The sequence below is a fragment of the Erythrolamprus reginae genome, chromosome 1, assembly GCF_031021105.1.
Source record: "Erythrolamprus reginae isolate rEryReg1 chromosome 1, rEryReg1.hap1, whole genome shotgun sequence".
NCBI classification, from domain to species: Eukaryota; Metazoa; Chordata; class Lepidosauria; order Squamata; family Dipsadidae; genus Erythrolamprus; species Erythrolamprus reginae.
In genome coordinates, this window is record NC_091950.1 from 405,132,932 (window position 1) to 405,150,029 (window position 17,098).

Below are 17,098 nucleotides of genomic sequence, written 5' to 3' on the forward strand. Positions count from 1 at the left end.
GCAGCAAGCCTTAAGCTTTTCATTTTTAAATTTTTTTTATAAAGTTTATTTGACATACCAACATACAAACAACATATAAACAACGTTAAACATTTACCATTCCCTATATACATGAAAATTAATCTTTTACAATTCTATTTACAATACATTATATTCCTTTACTGCTAGTTTCCCTTTTTTTTCTCAATCCAATTGTACAATTTGTCCCACACTCTGTATTTTGTTGATTTTGTATTTCATACATTAATTTACTTAATTTGGCGCAGTCTAACATTTTTTTAATCACCATCTCTTCATTTGGAGACTCCAAATGAAGAGCAAGCCTTAAGCTTTTCAGTGGCACAATATTTCCACCTTTCTGGCCAAACGTGACAGTTCCAAAACTATTAAGCATTTTCAATAACTTTATTATCATAGCAATTGCACTTAGACTTATAAACTGCTTCATAGTGATTTACAACCCTCTCTAGCCAATTTACAGTTTAAGCATATTTCCCCCAACAATGTGGGCCCTTATTTTACTTGAAAAGGATGGAAGGCTCAGCTCTTCGGGATTGAACTCCTGGCAAAGGGCAGAGTTAGCCTGCAATACTATATATTAACCACTGAGCCACTATGGCTACTTACCATGCACTGTTAAAATTAAAATTAATTAAAAATAGATCTCCCATTAATTTGGACAGATATTTTATATGACATAAAAATGCTGAAAACTTACACAATAAAAACTCACCATTGTGAATTTGAACAGCAAAAAGGATTTGCACACCAAAAGGATAAGTCACTCACAATAAATATTTAATTCAAAATATTTTAATCAGCAAAACAAAATACATCTACTTGGTTCAGCATTAAGGCAATACACACATATCCTACATTCCTCTATTAAGATTGTAATTGTAATTTAAAAACAGCATTTACTGCCTCAGAGCTATGGCCTTCAGACTAATTTAATAATATTCAATTTGCTTCAAAATGTATATGTCTTATGCAAGAGGTGGATTCAGAGCTTTCATTACTCTGCAGTTTCTTTGGGGGGGGGGGAAGAGACCCGTTATTACAGGAAAAATAGAATTACACCCACCATTTTGCTTAATTTAACCCAGGAAATGTTTCTAACAGTATTTCCTGTCCAGCCATTGTTTTTACATGACCCACTAGTTATGAACCAATTACAGCAAGATGGCCTTGCCATTAATCCCTGACTCTGCTCATTCTCATGTTTATTGTAAGTCGTCCAGAGTCCTTGTGGAGTTGGGTGGTGTAGAAATCAAATCAAATCAAATCAAATAATCAATCAATAAATGTGTGGAGTTCATTTTCGAGAATGCATCCCTCAAGAAAATACACCAAAATAATGCTTATAACAGCTTGCTAAAAGGATAGGCCTAAATCTTTTGAAAATATAGTTTGGATTTAATTCCACATCTTGAAACTCTAATGCAGAAAAGCAATGTAGTTCTTATGTATTTAGATCTAATTTATAAATTATATTCAAATAATACATTTAAATGTACATCCTCCTTCACAGTTATATTTTATTAGTTGTTCTCCCTGTGCTTAATCTGGTTCCTTTGTGGTGTTCTAAGAAAGAGTACACTATTAAATAGGGAGGAAAAATGATTATTCATTATTTTCCCAAAAAAAGGCAGCTAGAAGCCCATAGTTGGCAATGTATACTTCATTAAAAGCTAAAACGGAGAAACTCTGCAAATGTAAATGTCAATGAGGACTAGAAATGGTAAAGTTTAAAATTTATATCATGGAGCCAAGTCATATTAATTTGAGCGTTGATTAACATTCAGAATCAATCAATGAAACTTCTATTTAATAAATTGGTAAATCATAATGTACAATGGCTGTGTTTGTAGATAGTTAAAATACCTAGCAAATAAATTCACAAAAAATTCTAAGCTTAGTTAGTGATATCCTAATTAATAGCAATAGCACTTAGTCTTATATATGGCTTTACAGTGCTTTACACCCCTCTCTAAGCGGTTTACAGAGTCAGCCTATTGCCCCCAATAATGGAAGGCTGAATCAACCTTGAGCCGGTGGTGAGATCTGAACTGCTGAACTATAGCTAGTACAAATTAAGAAGCAATGCAGTTGTTAAATGAGCCATGCCCGATTTTATAACCCTTTTTGGCATGGTTATAGTTTAATGAGTAAACATGGAAATTGGGCAATTTCATTAAAAAATATTAAGCATGTTGAATGCAGCCAATGTGCTTATGAGATTCAGAGGGAAGCAAAGAGCCTCAAACTAGATTACAGAATCTCCTTAACAACAATTGGGACCAGAATTTTTGATACTAAGCAAGGCAATTGTTAAACGAGTCATGCCTAATTTTATGGCATGGCAGTTAAGTGACTCATTGAAGTCATTATATGAAACATGAGATACTTAAGCAAATACAGCTTTCTCCATTGACTTTGATTGGCTGGGAAGGTCACAAATGGGGATCGCATGGATTCTGGGATGCTTCAACCATTGTAAATTCATAAAAGTTGCCAAATACCTGACTTGAACACAGAAACATAGAAGATGGACGGCAGAAAAAGACCTCATGGTCCATCTAGGCTGCCCTTATACTATTGCCTGTATTTTATCTTAGGATGGATACATGTTTATCCCTGGCATGTTTAAATTCAGTTACTGTGGATTTACCAACTATGTCTGCTGGAAGGAAGTTTGTTCCAAGGATCTACTACTCTTTCAGTCAAATAATATTTTCTCATGTTGCTTCTGATCTTTCCCCCAACTAACCTCAGATTGTGCCCCCTTGTTCTTGTGTTCACTTTCCTATTAAAAACACTCCCCTCCTGAACATTATTTAACCTTTAACATATTTAAATGTTTCGATCATGTCCCCCCTTTTCCTTCTGTCCTCCAGACTTTACAGATTGAGTTCATTATTTCTTTCCTGATAAGTTTTATGCTTAAGACCTTCCACCATTTTTTGTAGCCCGTCTTTGGACTCATTCAATTTCATCAATATGTTTTTGTAGGTGAGGTCTCCAGAACTGAACACAGTATTCCAAACATGGTCTCACCAGCGCTCTATACAGCGGGATCACAATCTCCCTCTTCCTGCTTGTTATACCTCTAGCTATGCAGCCAAGCACTGTACTCTTCGGAGAGGGGTGGCATACAAATCTAATAAATTATTATTATTATTATTATTACTTGCTTTCCCTACTGCCTGACCACACTGTTAACCCATTTTGAGACTGTCATGGTTTGCTGCAATGGTCACAAGTGTGAGGAACAGTTCTAACTCACTTTTTTGAGTACTACCGTAACTTCAAAGAGTTGCTAAACGAATTGCAAAAGTTGAGAACAATCTGTAGCTTATCACAATAACAATTGCTTCTCCTATTGAGAAAGAAATGGCTCTTAGTCTGTTACAATATATGGGCAAGAGAATGAGAAACAAAATTTGAATCTTTGGCATGCTGCAGCAGGCTTTCTGAATAGAAATAGGAATTAGAAATTAAGAGGATAGGATGGGATGGGGACAGACAGGATTCTTTACTGGCTAAGGTGTGTTTGGACACACAAGGAATTTGTCCCCAGTGCATAAGCTCCAGAGATAAACCATGTGCCTAAAGCTCATTTAAAAGCTTCTCTGCTACCTGTAATAAAAGCATCTTATCAGATCTGCACCTTGATTTTTTTGTTGCATGATTTGTAATTTGAGTACTGGTTGTAGCAAACCCTGATTGTACTATTAATAATAATGTTACATCATAGGAACCACCCATAATTTCTCTACCATTTTGGAGGAATCTCTTACCTATATTGCTCCTGCTCATACAATTCTGCAACAATGGTAAGCAGTCGACTGATGAAAGAGTCATTGGCATTCTCTTTGTTTGACTGAGCAGCTAGGAGGGTACATTTTCTCTCTGTTTCTGTCAGTTTTTTCTGCAATTTGACATATTCCTGACGGAGAAGCATCAAGTGTTTTTCCAGTTTTGCCACCTCCTCTGCAAAAATAAGCACACAAAAACAAAGAACCATAACTGAATGGTACAACACATGACACAGGCTAGAACAAGACCCCAGTTTAATAGCTAGATTGTTCTCCACTAGGACCAGTGAAAGGTAGACAATACTAGCAAGGCACATGCAAACTACAATAGCCATGATGATCCATGGGGGCGGGGGACAATCAACATTCACTATATGGCACTGCCATTTTTAGGACTGACCGAAATGATTCCAAAGATCATTGAAGTCCAACAATCCTTTGACATTCAGGTAACATGTTATAAAGAGAGAAATAAATGTTTCCAACTTAAACAATTTTTTTCAACTATGAAGTGTCTGGCCTGTACAGATTGCATAGTATCAGGTTACATTGTCATTGTTGATCATGTAGTCAGCTAGATGTTTAGATTGGATCAAGTCCTTCCCAATGACCTAGGATAGGCAGATGTCGTGTTTAGTAATATTAAAGATGTTAATGAAGGATGTAAGCTGTTCCAAGTAAAACTGTCTTTTGCAAACTAAGGATAATTTTATCAATTTTGACAGATTTCAAGAAATACTTCAGATGTTCTGGATTGTACCCCTTTAACAATTATTATTGTTACTTCTCAGCTTTCTACTGATGGCAGCAAAAATATCCAATTCTCCTGCTTCCTGTTTTCCCCACAATAACAACCCTGTGAGTTGGGTTGGACTGACAAGAAGTAACTGGTCCAAAGTCACTCAGTCAGCTTTCATGCCAAAAGGAGGCCTAGAACCCACAATCCCCTGGTTTCTAGATCAGCGCTGTTATAATATTAAATTTAGTAACTGGAACAGTAAATTGTACAGTAGGCCACAAAGTTGTAGTTGAGGAACCCTGGCCTAAACAGACAAAATTGAGTGAATTCTGTAGATCTGTTCCTATGGGTTTAAAGCTGTTAATTTGCAACATTTCATTGTCATTCTAATCATCCTTGATTTGAGTAAATTCTATTGACTACAATGGGATTTTCCTCTCAATAAGCACCAAAAGGATTACACTGTTAAATATTTCACAACGTAATCTCCTCTTCTTTTCCTAACTAGTACCATGTCTCCAGATTATCAGTCAACTCTAAAAATTAAGAATTTTTAAACCAAGAAATCAAGTAAAGATAATTCAAGGTTTCTGGAGACTCCTCTCTGATGATGATGATGATAATAATAATAATAATAATAATAATAATTAATACTACTACCACTACTACTACTACTAACAACATTAACATTTATTTATAATGCCCTTTTAGCGAAAGGCATAACAGGCCAAATGTATATTTTATTTTATGTACGTTGAGAGCATATGCACCAAGACAAATTCCTTGTGTGTCCAATCACACTTGGCCAATAAAAATTCTAGTCTATTCTATTCTAAAGATGGACAGTATCACTTATTAGGTAATACAGTGTTCCCTCGTTTTTTGCGGGGGATGCGTTCCAAGACCACCCGCGAAAGTCGAATTTCCACGAAGTAGAGATATGGAAGTAAAAACACTATTTTTGGCTATGAACAGTATCACAAGCTTTCCCTTAACACTTTAAACCCCTAAATTGCAATTTTCCATTCCCTTAGCAACCATTTAGATTATTACTCACCATGTTTATTTATTAAAGTTTATTTTAAATTTTGTTTTATTAAAGGCAGATGAAAGTTTGGCGATGACATATGACGTCATCGGGCAGGAAAGACCGTGGTATGGGGGGGGAAACCGTGAAGTATTTTTTAATTAATATTTTTGAAAAACCATGGTATAGACATTTCGCGAAGTTCGAACTCGCGAAAATCGAGGGAACACTGTACATACACTTAGCAAATTTTATTTAAACCAATGAATAATATCCCACCACAGTCACACTCACTAACTATCATGATACATATGTTTAACAAACCACACTCCACCCCCACTCCTGCCCCTCCAATAAAATGACTTTAATAGTTTAACTAAAGAAGGTCCGGATTTTAAAAATATATTGCCCAGTCCACTCCAATACTGCCATGAATTGTTCTCTCTCTTGCAAATGGAAACCAGTAAAATTCTAAGTTAGATGGTGTTCTGTCTGGGTTCCCCCAGACCTCAACACCAACTGGAAAAAACAGCCAGACACTCTGGTAAAAGCCAAAAGTATTTTATAACTGGAAAAAATAAGCACAGAGGAAAACCTGTTCTTCCCAACAGACAGGATATAATACGGTACAGCAGGGTCCTGATGTCCAGTCAATACAGCAAGCTTCTTGCTGGCACCCCCCCCCAAGGTTTCAATAGTCAAAGGCACAAACCAGGATTCCAAGACACCAAAGTTCACAGTCAGGTCCCACGACTCTCAAAGATAAAACTCCACAAGCCAGGAAGGGTGGGTCTGCCTTTTAGCCTTTCCCAAGAGCACCACACCCAAGCCCAGCTGCTGCCACTTTAATGCTGAAAGTATTTAGCCAATTGACTCCGTCTCTGATTAGCTCTTCGTTGTCGCAGATCAATTATGGCTTGTGCACTTTCCTCTAAGGAATCCAGGCTGCTTGCTGAGGAGAGCTCCCCCTGGTGGGACTCTGGCTGTCCTCCCTCTTCTTCAGCCTGGGATTCCTCCTCGTCTGTCTGCACCTCCTGTTCCTCAGCCTCTCCCTCTGAGCTGGAAACCGACAGAAGGTCAGCCGTTCCCGGAGGGGCCTCAGACGGAACCACAACAGATGGTAAGTTAACAGTCTTTCTAGTGAGGTCTATTTGGGGTGGTGGTGGTTATAATTAAAATATCTGATAATTAGGAAACCCACTTCCTGTCAGATCAATGGCAAGACTTAAATTAAGGACCTTCCATATGTACTAAGCTTGTAGAAGACTCATAGTTCCAGGGAAGAACATTGCTAGTTACAAAAGTAAAAAGCGGAACTGGATTTCTATTGTAATTTCTCCCAATCTGGGACTATCTGAATATGTTAACAGTATAATTCCAACAATTCCAATTCAGCAAGTTTCACATGTACTTCCAGTACTTCTTTTAAAAAAGTATTATATAATAAAATAATAAAGCAATCACCTTTCCTAGGACAAAAGAGTATATCATTTGGAACTTTTATGCTACGAGCTATAGCATGTCATGAAGATATGAACAGAAATTATTTTTCCACACTCCCATGTTCAAAATCAGGATCACTCACTGAAATTAAATGTGCTGGGATTCTAGACGAAGAAAGGAATATTTTCCTTTATAATATAAAAAATCCACTCTTCTGCTATTCAATATAATGATGGCCCGCAATTTCAAAAGTTTTAAAGAAGGACTAAAGCAAATTCATATAAGGTTCAGTTTAGCAACAATAACTAATCTAAAGGGGTATATACCAGAGGTGGGATTCAGCAGGTTCCAACAGGTTTTGGAGAACCACTGGTGGAAATTTTGAGTAGTTTGGAAAACTGGTAAATACCACCTTTGACTGGCCCTGCCCCACCTATTCTTTTCCTCCCAAGTCCCAGCTGATGGGGAGGAAATGGAGATTTTGCAGTAACCGTCCCCTGCAATGGGGAGGAATGGAGATTTTACTGTATCCTTCCCCTGCCATGCCCACCCAGCCAAGCCACACCCACAGAACCGGTAGTTTAAAAAAAATTGAATCCCACCACTACTCTTATATTTCATATCTTAAATAGTTTCTGTGAAGTGATAGGGAAGGGTAGTTATCTTTCTCATATCCGATCCTGCAACTTTTCACAATGAATTATATTTTGACAGAGAATGTTGGACTCAATGGATCTTTGGCCAGATTCTGTAATGCTCTTACTACTGCTGGCAGAAAAGCTGGGAAAATTTTATTTATTTATTTATTTATTTATTTATTAATTATTTAGATTTGTATGCCGCCCTTCATAACAAATCTAAATTGTAGTTTAAAATATTTAAAAACCCCATTTACTAAACAAACATACATACAAACATACCATTCATAAATTGTATATGCCCGGGGGAGATGTCTCAGTTCCCCCATGCCTGACGACAAAGGTGGGTTTTAAGGAGCTTACGAAAGGCAAGGAGAGTAGGGGCAGTGCTAATCTCTGGAGGGAGTTGGTTCCAGAGGGCCGGGGCCGCCACAGAGAAGGCTCTTCCTCTGGGGCCCGCCAACCGACATTGTTTAGTTGACGGGACCTGGAGAAGGCCCACTCTGTGGGACCTAATCGGTTGCTGGGATTCGTGCGGCAGAAGGCGGTCTCGGAGATATTCTGGTCCAATGCCATGAAGGGCTTTAAAGGTCATAACCAACACTTTGAATTGTGACCGGAAATTGATCGGCAACCAATGCAGACAATGTACTTGCTGCCTTTCAGAATGCCAAAGAAAAATATCAAACTTGAGAATCTTTTCAAAGGAGGTGTGCCTTCTGGATCTTGATGCATTGGCCTAGCAAATATAGAGTTCTGCATACAATTTCGGCCAACTGTTCAGCACACCAACCATATGTGAGGGCAGCCTAGTCAGGCTGCTCAGTTACTGAACCAATTTGCAGTATGTCAGGATGGTAAAGCAATTTTACTCTTATAAAACAGCATTAACCTTTTGTTTTCTATCAAGCCACAGCAAGATTTTCTTTTAAAAAAAGAATCACAGATATAACATTAACTGTGTTTTGATGCAATGCGCTAAAGATTGGGAAAACAGAGAATATTTATTTTATGGTTTTTACATCAGTAATATAAAAACTATCAATATATATAAAATCCTTTTACATAAAGAAAGAAAAATTGCCTTACAACATTAATTAAGAGACTAAACTCTAGTACTGTATTAGAAAATCTATATATGGCTCCAAAACCTCTCTAGGCCAATTCTTTCCTTTTTAAATGTTATTTCTGAATTGCTCAGTAGGGTAAAGACCAAGGTCAACCAGTACAATGAGGATAATGTGTAATACACTAAGTTGTTGCAAAAATTAGAGGGGGTTGTTTCATAGTAGCAACTTGTTTCCAATGTGTTCATTCAATCTGAATAAGATATGCGCTCCAACATTGTTACTCAGTTTTCAGATTAAATTTCAAGTAAGAAAGGGGAGGGGGAGGAATGCAATAAGACCTTTGATGAAAAGGGCCAGCTCCAAGGAGAAAACCCTACAATAAAACTTAATAAATAAGAATGTCACACTTAGTGGATTCTATGTTCAACGTTCATTAACAACTTTATTTCACCTTAAATAAAATATTTCCCAATAACCCATGGCCCAAAGAGCTGTGGGTTGTTGATCCCTGTCCTAACACATCAATTCCAGAAAAGTTTTCTTTCTCCTTTGATGATAGCCATAACTGCCCTTTTTGTTAGAGTTGTTTTCCTAATATTCACCTGTAATCTGCCTGCATAGCTTATATGGGACACAATCTGAAGTTAGTTGGGGGAAAGATCAAAAGCAACGTGAGAAAATATTATTTCACTGAAAGAGTAGTAGATCCTTGGAACAAACTTCCAGAAGACGTGGTTGGTAAATCCACAGTAACTGAATTTAAACATGCCTGGGATAAACATATATCCATTGTAAGATAAAATACAGGAAATAGTATAAGGGCAGACTAGATGGACCATGAGGTCTTTTTCTGCCGTCAGTCTTCTATGTTTCTATATTCAGCACTCACAAATACTGTACTAGATAATAGAACTTAGTCTTTTTCTACCTAACATTTGTTTAGGTATTTTAAAAATGCCACTGTGAGGAAAAACAACTGTTATCATTCTTCTCACATATGCCTAATTGTCTCAATATTTTCTTGTTCCCAGTTACCCATCATATTATTCCTGTGTCTTTCTTTGCATTTGCTCTGGTTTGCCTAAATCCTTCTTAACACAATTACTCAACCTGAGATTAGATCAACAGACAATAAAAATATCAAGCAGAAATATTTTTCTTCTAGCAAGGCTGGATGGACTTCAACTACATGATTCTTACAAACATTTCAAATTAAACAGATACCCACATTCTTACAAATGCAACAAGAACCAAATTCCTATCTGGGTGAAAGAAGGGGTGGAAAAATCAATTATGCTTCTGAAGCAAAATATTAATTAAATTTTTTAGACTGACATGCTGCTAAAACAGCCAGGACCTCTGGGAAAAAATCAAGTTTCTTTCTTCAAATAGTAAAGGTTACAGTATTTATCAGAGAACTTTTACTGAATAATGTGTTAGCTTTACTTTTAATACTTTTATCTGTACAATCCCTTGATCCAACTGCAAAGGACATTCAGTCTGCTTATTCAAGCTTTTAAGGAACAGATGAAGTTAATTCAACTGACTGCAATTCCATATTTTAAGCTCCCTGGCTTTCCCCAAAATCAGACCACATGTATTGTATTGTGTAAGCATCCCCTAAATTCCCACCCCATCCTGAAAAAAAATACTAAGAGGACAATCTTACACTTATTTATTTTTAAAGGTTTATCTCTAGGAGTTTCAAATGGCCGTGCAAAAAAAAAAACCTTTCCAATTTACCACACAACAGAAAATATATGGGCAAGATAAAAATCATAAGTGAATAATAATCTAAATTTTTAAGCAACCAATTAAAATAAAAACAGTTTATTCAAATTACAAATTGAATGGCTCCCTAATGAGGTAGGGGGAAGGAAAGTGCAGTTGCTTGGGGTAGCCCTACAAAACAATATTTCTCTGTTCCTCTGCACATTGTTCACTAACAAGCTGAAAAAGCATAAAGACCCAAATTCATTGGAGAAAGGGTAGGAGAAGTTTATCAGTTACTACTTATTTACGTAAACTACTGCTGAAATAAGTTACAACTAGAAAATACAAAAAAAGCCTGTGGATTTTCAGAAAATGAGTTTTCATTTATGTAAAACCATCTTTCCCAGTTTGGTATCTTCCAGATGTGCTTAAACTACAACTTTGAGACTATCCCTAAACTTTGGCCCTGCTAGCTGGGGAATTTCTCAGGCTGCAGCCCCAATACAACTTGTCCTACATTTAACTCAGCATTGTCTAAGAAACTTTGTTAAAAAGAAAAACAGATGTTACAGTTTTTTAAAACTTTATTAACTTTATTATTTACTGTGTAAGCCTCTTATTTTTAAAATTCCTACCTTCAGAACCCCTTATTATTTTGGAATATAATTAACTTCCTTTTTATCATTTGTAAACACTTTCAGGTATTCTACTTGTTGTTTGCCATATACACTGTCCGAATTTTTAAAAAGGGTTGTATACATACATTTATGGACATCTGCAGATAGACACAAACTATTTCTTAGGAAAAACAGACTAAATCAGATTTTAAAATCTCAATAATACCTTTTAAAGTAAGGCATCGTTGATGGCAATTATTAGTTTTATACTGTGCACAGTATCTGTCTTAAATTTTCTTTTAGGAATCCAGTGCAATCATTTCTAGATGAATTAAGCCTGGATTATCTGCCAAAAATGACAGAATTTAACTACCGTATTCTTCAGCTACAGAGACATATTTAATATTCAACAGCTACTGTTTAGAAAGTACACGTAAGTTGTGCACAATGATATACTATTATTCTCCTAGTTAATCAAATGTGTGCTTAATTGAGTGGCTGAACTCTGAAGCCATATTTTTCATATCATTTCTTTCAAAAACTGCCAGGAGCTTATTCTTTACAGAGGCATTGCCCTTAATTGCATAATAGGAAATGCCTTTTCTAAGATGATGACATGCATACTGCATATTATTTAAAGTTAAACCACATATACTTCATAATTTTTATTTATTGATAAAATAAACACAAATTATTTAAGAAAATATAACAGAGCTTTAGTTGTTGTAGTATGATTTTTAAATGATGGGGTTTTTTAGCTGTTTTTTAATATTATTTATTTATTTATTTATTATTTAGATTTGTATGCCGCCCCTCTCCGCGGACTGGGGGCGGCTCACAACAAGGCATAAACAAATCGTAACAAATCCAAATAAATTTAAATATTTAAAAAAGTTTAAAAAGAACCCCAATATACTAACAAGCACACACACAAACATACCATACATAAATTGTATTAGATTTGTTTCCATTGTAACATTGTTATTATTGTTGTTGTGAGCTGCCCCGAGTCTTCGGAGAGGGGCGGCATACAAATCTAATAAATAATAATAATAATAATAATAATAATAATAATAATAATAATTATTATTATTATTATTATTATTATTATTATTATAACCATACCTCAGAGAATTAAGTTTCATTTTATTTTGCAAAACCTCCCCTACAGTAACATTTCTGCTGTGCTCTCTATCTACCAAACTTTGCACAGGAAACAAACACACTGCAAAGTAATGAAGAAAGGGGGAAACAATCTGAACAAGTTGGTCATCTTCCAGTGAAATTCTAGAATTCTTCTTTTCCTCTAACAGTGCTTTCTTAAAAAGAAAAATAGAGAACACAGACTTCTGGCAGGAGGAGGAAGTAAAAATCTGCAAAATCATCAACCTACTGACAACTGCTTCTTTACTGTTTTCACATTTGCTTTCAAAAATGCTTAAGATTTCAGTAAAATGGACCATAATTATTTTAAATTAGTAGAGTTTCCTATATAAAAACATAAACAACTAGAATAACATTTTATCTCCAATTTAAAGGTTATAAAATACATTCAACCTATTCTAAACCATCTTGTGTTTATTTCTGTATCTTCTTTTGACATGGAAGTTACACTTAGAGTGGGCAAAATGAACGAGTCAAAATTTATTGAGAATGGACTATAGCATGGCATTATAAGTGGTTTTCAAATAGATCAGAATTACAATAATTTTGTCCCAGGACTGAATCTATTAAGAATATACATTGTAAAGAGACCAATTACTTTTCAGTATCCTCTCTTATTCAGAATCAGGGTAATCAAGAACCAATGTAGAATAATTACACGCACGAATCCCAGCGACCAGTTAGGTTCCACAGAGTGGGCCTTCTCCGGATCCCGTCAACTAAACAATGTCGGTTGGCGGGGTCCAGGGGAAGAGCCTTCTCTGTGGCAGCCCCGACCCTCTGGAACCAACTCCCCCCAGAGATTAGAATAGTCCCCACCCTCCTTGCCTTTCGTAAGCTCTTCAAAACCCACCTCTGCCGTCAGGCATGGGGGAATTAAGATAATCTTTCCCCCTAGGCTTCTACAATTTATGCATGGTATGTTTGTATGTATGATTGGTTTTATAACAAGGGTTTTTTAACCGCTGCAGTATTGGATTTTTACATTCTGTTTTTTGTTACTGTTGTTAGCCACCCCGAGTCTACGGAGAGGGGCGGCATACAAATCCAATAAAATGAAAATGAAATGAAATTAATTCAAATTCTTACTCATTGAGGAAACCTTTTCACTTATCTAGCCCCAAACTCTTTCAGCTTGAATTAACCAACAGGAGATGGGCACAAAGGTGCAATTTCTGTATCGTGGTAGGAAGTAAAAGCAATCACATTAAGCCAAATACTTTATTGGTCTGGGCATTCATGTTATGTGAATTTATTAACTGTATTTTATTAACCTGGATTTAAGCATCTTGGCTGGCTCCCTAAGCCAAGAAATTGAGATGAGCACTATGCCCTAGATATAACTGACAGGAAAATCTATGCCTTTTTATAATAATCATAGGTGCTTTTTTAGGCAAACAACTTTTATTGCTTCTTTCATCGATATTATACACCAGTAATGGCGAATCTATGGCACGGGTGCCACAGGTGGCACACGAAGCCATATTTGCTGGCACGCGAGCTGTTGCCCTAGCCCAGCTCCAACCTATATGTGTGTGCTGGTCAGCTGATTTTTTGGCTCACAGAGGCTCTGGGAGGGTGTTTTTTGCTTCCAGAGAGCCTGGGGGTGGGCGTTTTTACTTTCTCCCTGAGAATCTTTTGGAGCCTGGAGAGGGCAAAACATGAGCCTACTGGGCCCACCAGAAGTTGGGAAACAGGACGTTTCTGGTCTCCAGGAGGCAGGGGAAGCTATTTTCGCCCTCCCAACGCATTTAATTATGTGTGTGGGCACTAGCGCATGCGCGATAGTGCACACCCACGCTTTTCCGGTGCCCGAAGGCAAAAAGGTTCGCCATCAGTTATACACTAATTAGGTTCAACACCTGGTTAGTCTGATTTTAGCTTAAAATATGGTTTCTAAATTGTGAATTAGGCTTATTCAGATGAGTCTGGCCACTTGTTGAACAAACTTTAATTTAAACTGTGATACAGCATAACATAGGAGCCATGACATAATGTGACATGTGAATTCAGCCTACTGCCAATGCTGCATAACCATTTAAAACAACCTTGGGTTTTGAAATTCCATCATCAGCCTATCCTTTGGGGGACTTCAGAGAAGAAACAATAATCATATAGCAAGAACTATAAAAGGATGAAAGCTTCACAACCTTTGCTGCTTCATAGACTAGAGTGGGATCTGAAACATGTATAAATATGTGAGATCACTGATATGAGATAAGGGGGAAAGTTTTTGCCTGCAGGGAGGGTCAGTCAGTCAGTCAGTTAGTCAGTCATCTATCTATCTATCTATCTATCTATCTATCTATCTATCTATCTATCTATCTATCTATCTATTCAATTTTTATGCCGCCCTTCTCCTTAGACTCAAAGCAGCTTACAACATGTTAGCAATAGCACTTTTTAATAGAGCTGGCATATTGCCCCCACAATCCGGGTCCTCATTTTACCCACCTCGGAAGGATGGAAGGCTGAGTCAACCTTGAGCCAGTGATGACATTTGAACCGCTGACCTGTAGATCTAATAGTCAGCTTCAGTGGCCAGCACTCTACCTGCTGCACCACCCCGGTTAAGTAAGGTTATCATCAGTAGAAAGCTCATATTTAATCCCCAATAATTTCAGGCAAAACCAGGAAAAAGTTCTTGGGGACACTGATGACCAATAGACCACCACTGAACATTAGGAGTGAGAAATCTATGGGTTCTCAGATATTGTCGGATTAATCTCTGACTTCAGAGTAAGTCCTGGGTTTAGATAAAATTCCTGGCAGTGGCACTTTAGGTCAAAGATAATGGGAAAGAAAGCAGAGAAACTTAAGGGCATTTCAATTCAATTCAATCAAACTTGAGCTAAACATAGCAACAGTCTGGATTACTTTTGAACAGTTTCTTTAGAGAAAGGCTCTCCTTACAAAAAAAATATGCTCTCCATTCTTTCAATATCAGAGCCAGTTTGATGTGGTGGTTAAAGTATCAGGTTAGAACCTGGAGGACACTAAATTCAATCCCACCTAGACACAAAGCCAACCAAGTGACCTTGGGCTGGTCACTCACTCTTACAGCCCTAGGAAACAGGCAATGCCAATCCACTTCTGAAATAAACCTTGCCAAGGAAATCATAACTAGGAGTGAAAAACTGATTCTAAGGCACCCAACACTCACCGCCCCCAAATTCCTCTCTCTGATAGAAATTTTAAAATTCAACAGATCACTGCCAGCCAATACTCGTAGAAACAGAGACATAGAAGATTGACGGCAGAAAAAGACCTCTTGGTCCATCTAGTCTGCCCTTATACTATTTCCCTGTATTTTACCTTAGGATGGATATATGTTTATCCCCGGCATGTTTAAATTCAGTTCCTGTGGATTTACCAACCACGTCTGCTGGAAGTTTGTTCCAAGCATCTACTACTCTCCCAGTAAAATGTTTTCTCACTTTCTGATCTTTCCCCCAACTAACCTCAGATTGTGCCCCCTTGTTCTTGTGTTCACTTTCCTATTAAAAACACTTTCCTCCTGAACCTTATTTAACCCTTTAACATATTTAAATGTTTCGATCATGTCCCTCCTTTCCCTTCTGTCCTCCAGACTATTAATACTCAGCTCCATTCGTTAATCACTGGAGTGAAATAAGAAGAATCTCTCCAGAAGACATTGCGCTGCCATTTCTCAGAAATGGTGTAGGTAGGGTCTCCTGCTTGAAGGGGAGGGGGTTGGACTAGATGACCTCCAAGGTCCCTTCCAACTCTGTTAATCTGTTCAAAGCAAATTAAAAGTGCCTTGAGCGGGCTGCAAAACATCAACAGGTCTTTCAGTCGAATGTAGGCAACACCCCACCCCCAGTTAAGGCAGAGGGGCTATAATCCAACCTGAGAGAAGCGAGGTGAGTTAAAGCATTTTAATTCAGAAAGAGGCAGAGTTCTTTTTTAAAAACGCCTCCTCTCTCCTCCCCGCTATCCACTCCCAGACAGAGACCCTCCCTCTTTAAGTCCAGGTTTTTCCAGCCTGCCGGCGGTTATATACTACACCTCTCATTTTCCTCCGCCGGGAAAGCCAAAGGGTTGCTTTAACTGACGAGCGATGGGAGTTGTAGTCCGACCGAGGCTGGGAAAGGTGGTTCGGTTCTCTTTCCCCTGCCAGGTAACGCCCCCTGGTTCTTCAGCCCCCCCTCCCCTCCTCTTCTCTTTCGGGTCTTTTCTCCACAGAGCCCGAAAAGAAACGCTCCACCTCCCATAGAAAACCGCCTCAGGGCGAATCCACTCTCGCGCTCAAGTTGCAGCTGCCGCTCGCCACCCGCATCCCGCTTACCTTCCGCCATGTTGGCCTCCGCCGTTTCTCGGACAGCGCTCTCGCGATATCTGAGCTTCAGGGCGGAGGGGCGTCGGTGGCCAAGGAGCCAAGCGATCGAGTGCGCAAGCGCATTCAGGGTCAACGGTCTACCGGCTGGAGAAGCCGTGGATGCTTGTATTTAACGGGGCTGCTTAGGTTTCTTTTTTAACCACCTGATTCCTAAGAGGTCGGTAAGGGACGTGCATGAGCGCACCAGCGTGCCTACTGTCCCTGTCCAATTGTCCCCTTTTATCAGTATCCGTCTTATGTATACATATAAACCATATTATATTGCTCTCCTATATCTCCTATACCTTTCTTCTATTCCTATATCTCTTCTTCTATTCTTTCATTGATATGTTCTATTACTATATCTTATTTTCTATTATTTCTTACACTATGAGCATCTCCTCTATAACCTTCATCATGTATTTTACTATGTGTATACTGTATAGATATACCCACTAAAACCCTCATTGTGTATTGGACAAAATAAATAAATAAATATATAAATATAAATATATATTTAAAAAAGGCAC

The 17,098-nt window shown here is 37.8% G+C and overlaps 1 protein-coding gene across 3 annotated transcripts in view; it reads right to left on the minus strand.

The window, feature by feature from the left end:
* Positions 1-16,642, minus strand: part of ANKFY1 (ankyrin repeat and FYVE domain containing 1) — a 79,916-nt gene extending 63,274 nt beyond the window's left edge. The window contains exons 1-2 of one of the 3 annotated variants that reach the window (XM_070735210.1): positions 16,539-16,642; positions 3,801-3,993 (exon numbers count right to left, since the gene is read on the minus strand). In XM_070735210.1, the coding sequence (XP_070591311.1) occupies positions 3,801-3,993; positions 16,539-16,548 (203 nt within the window). In that variant the 5' untranslated portion in view covers positions 16,549-16,642. Of the gene's footprint in view, positions 1-3,800; positions 3,994-6,296; positions 6,318-16,258 lie in introns of those variants that run through there. The other 2 variants (XM_070735208.1, XM_070735209.1) reach the window with 2 other exon arrangements.
* Positions 16,643-17,098: the final 456 nt, after the last annotated feature.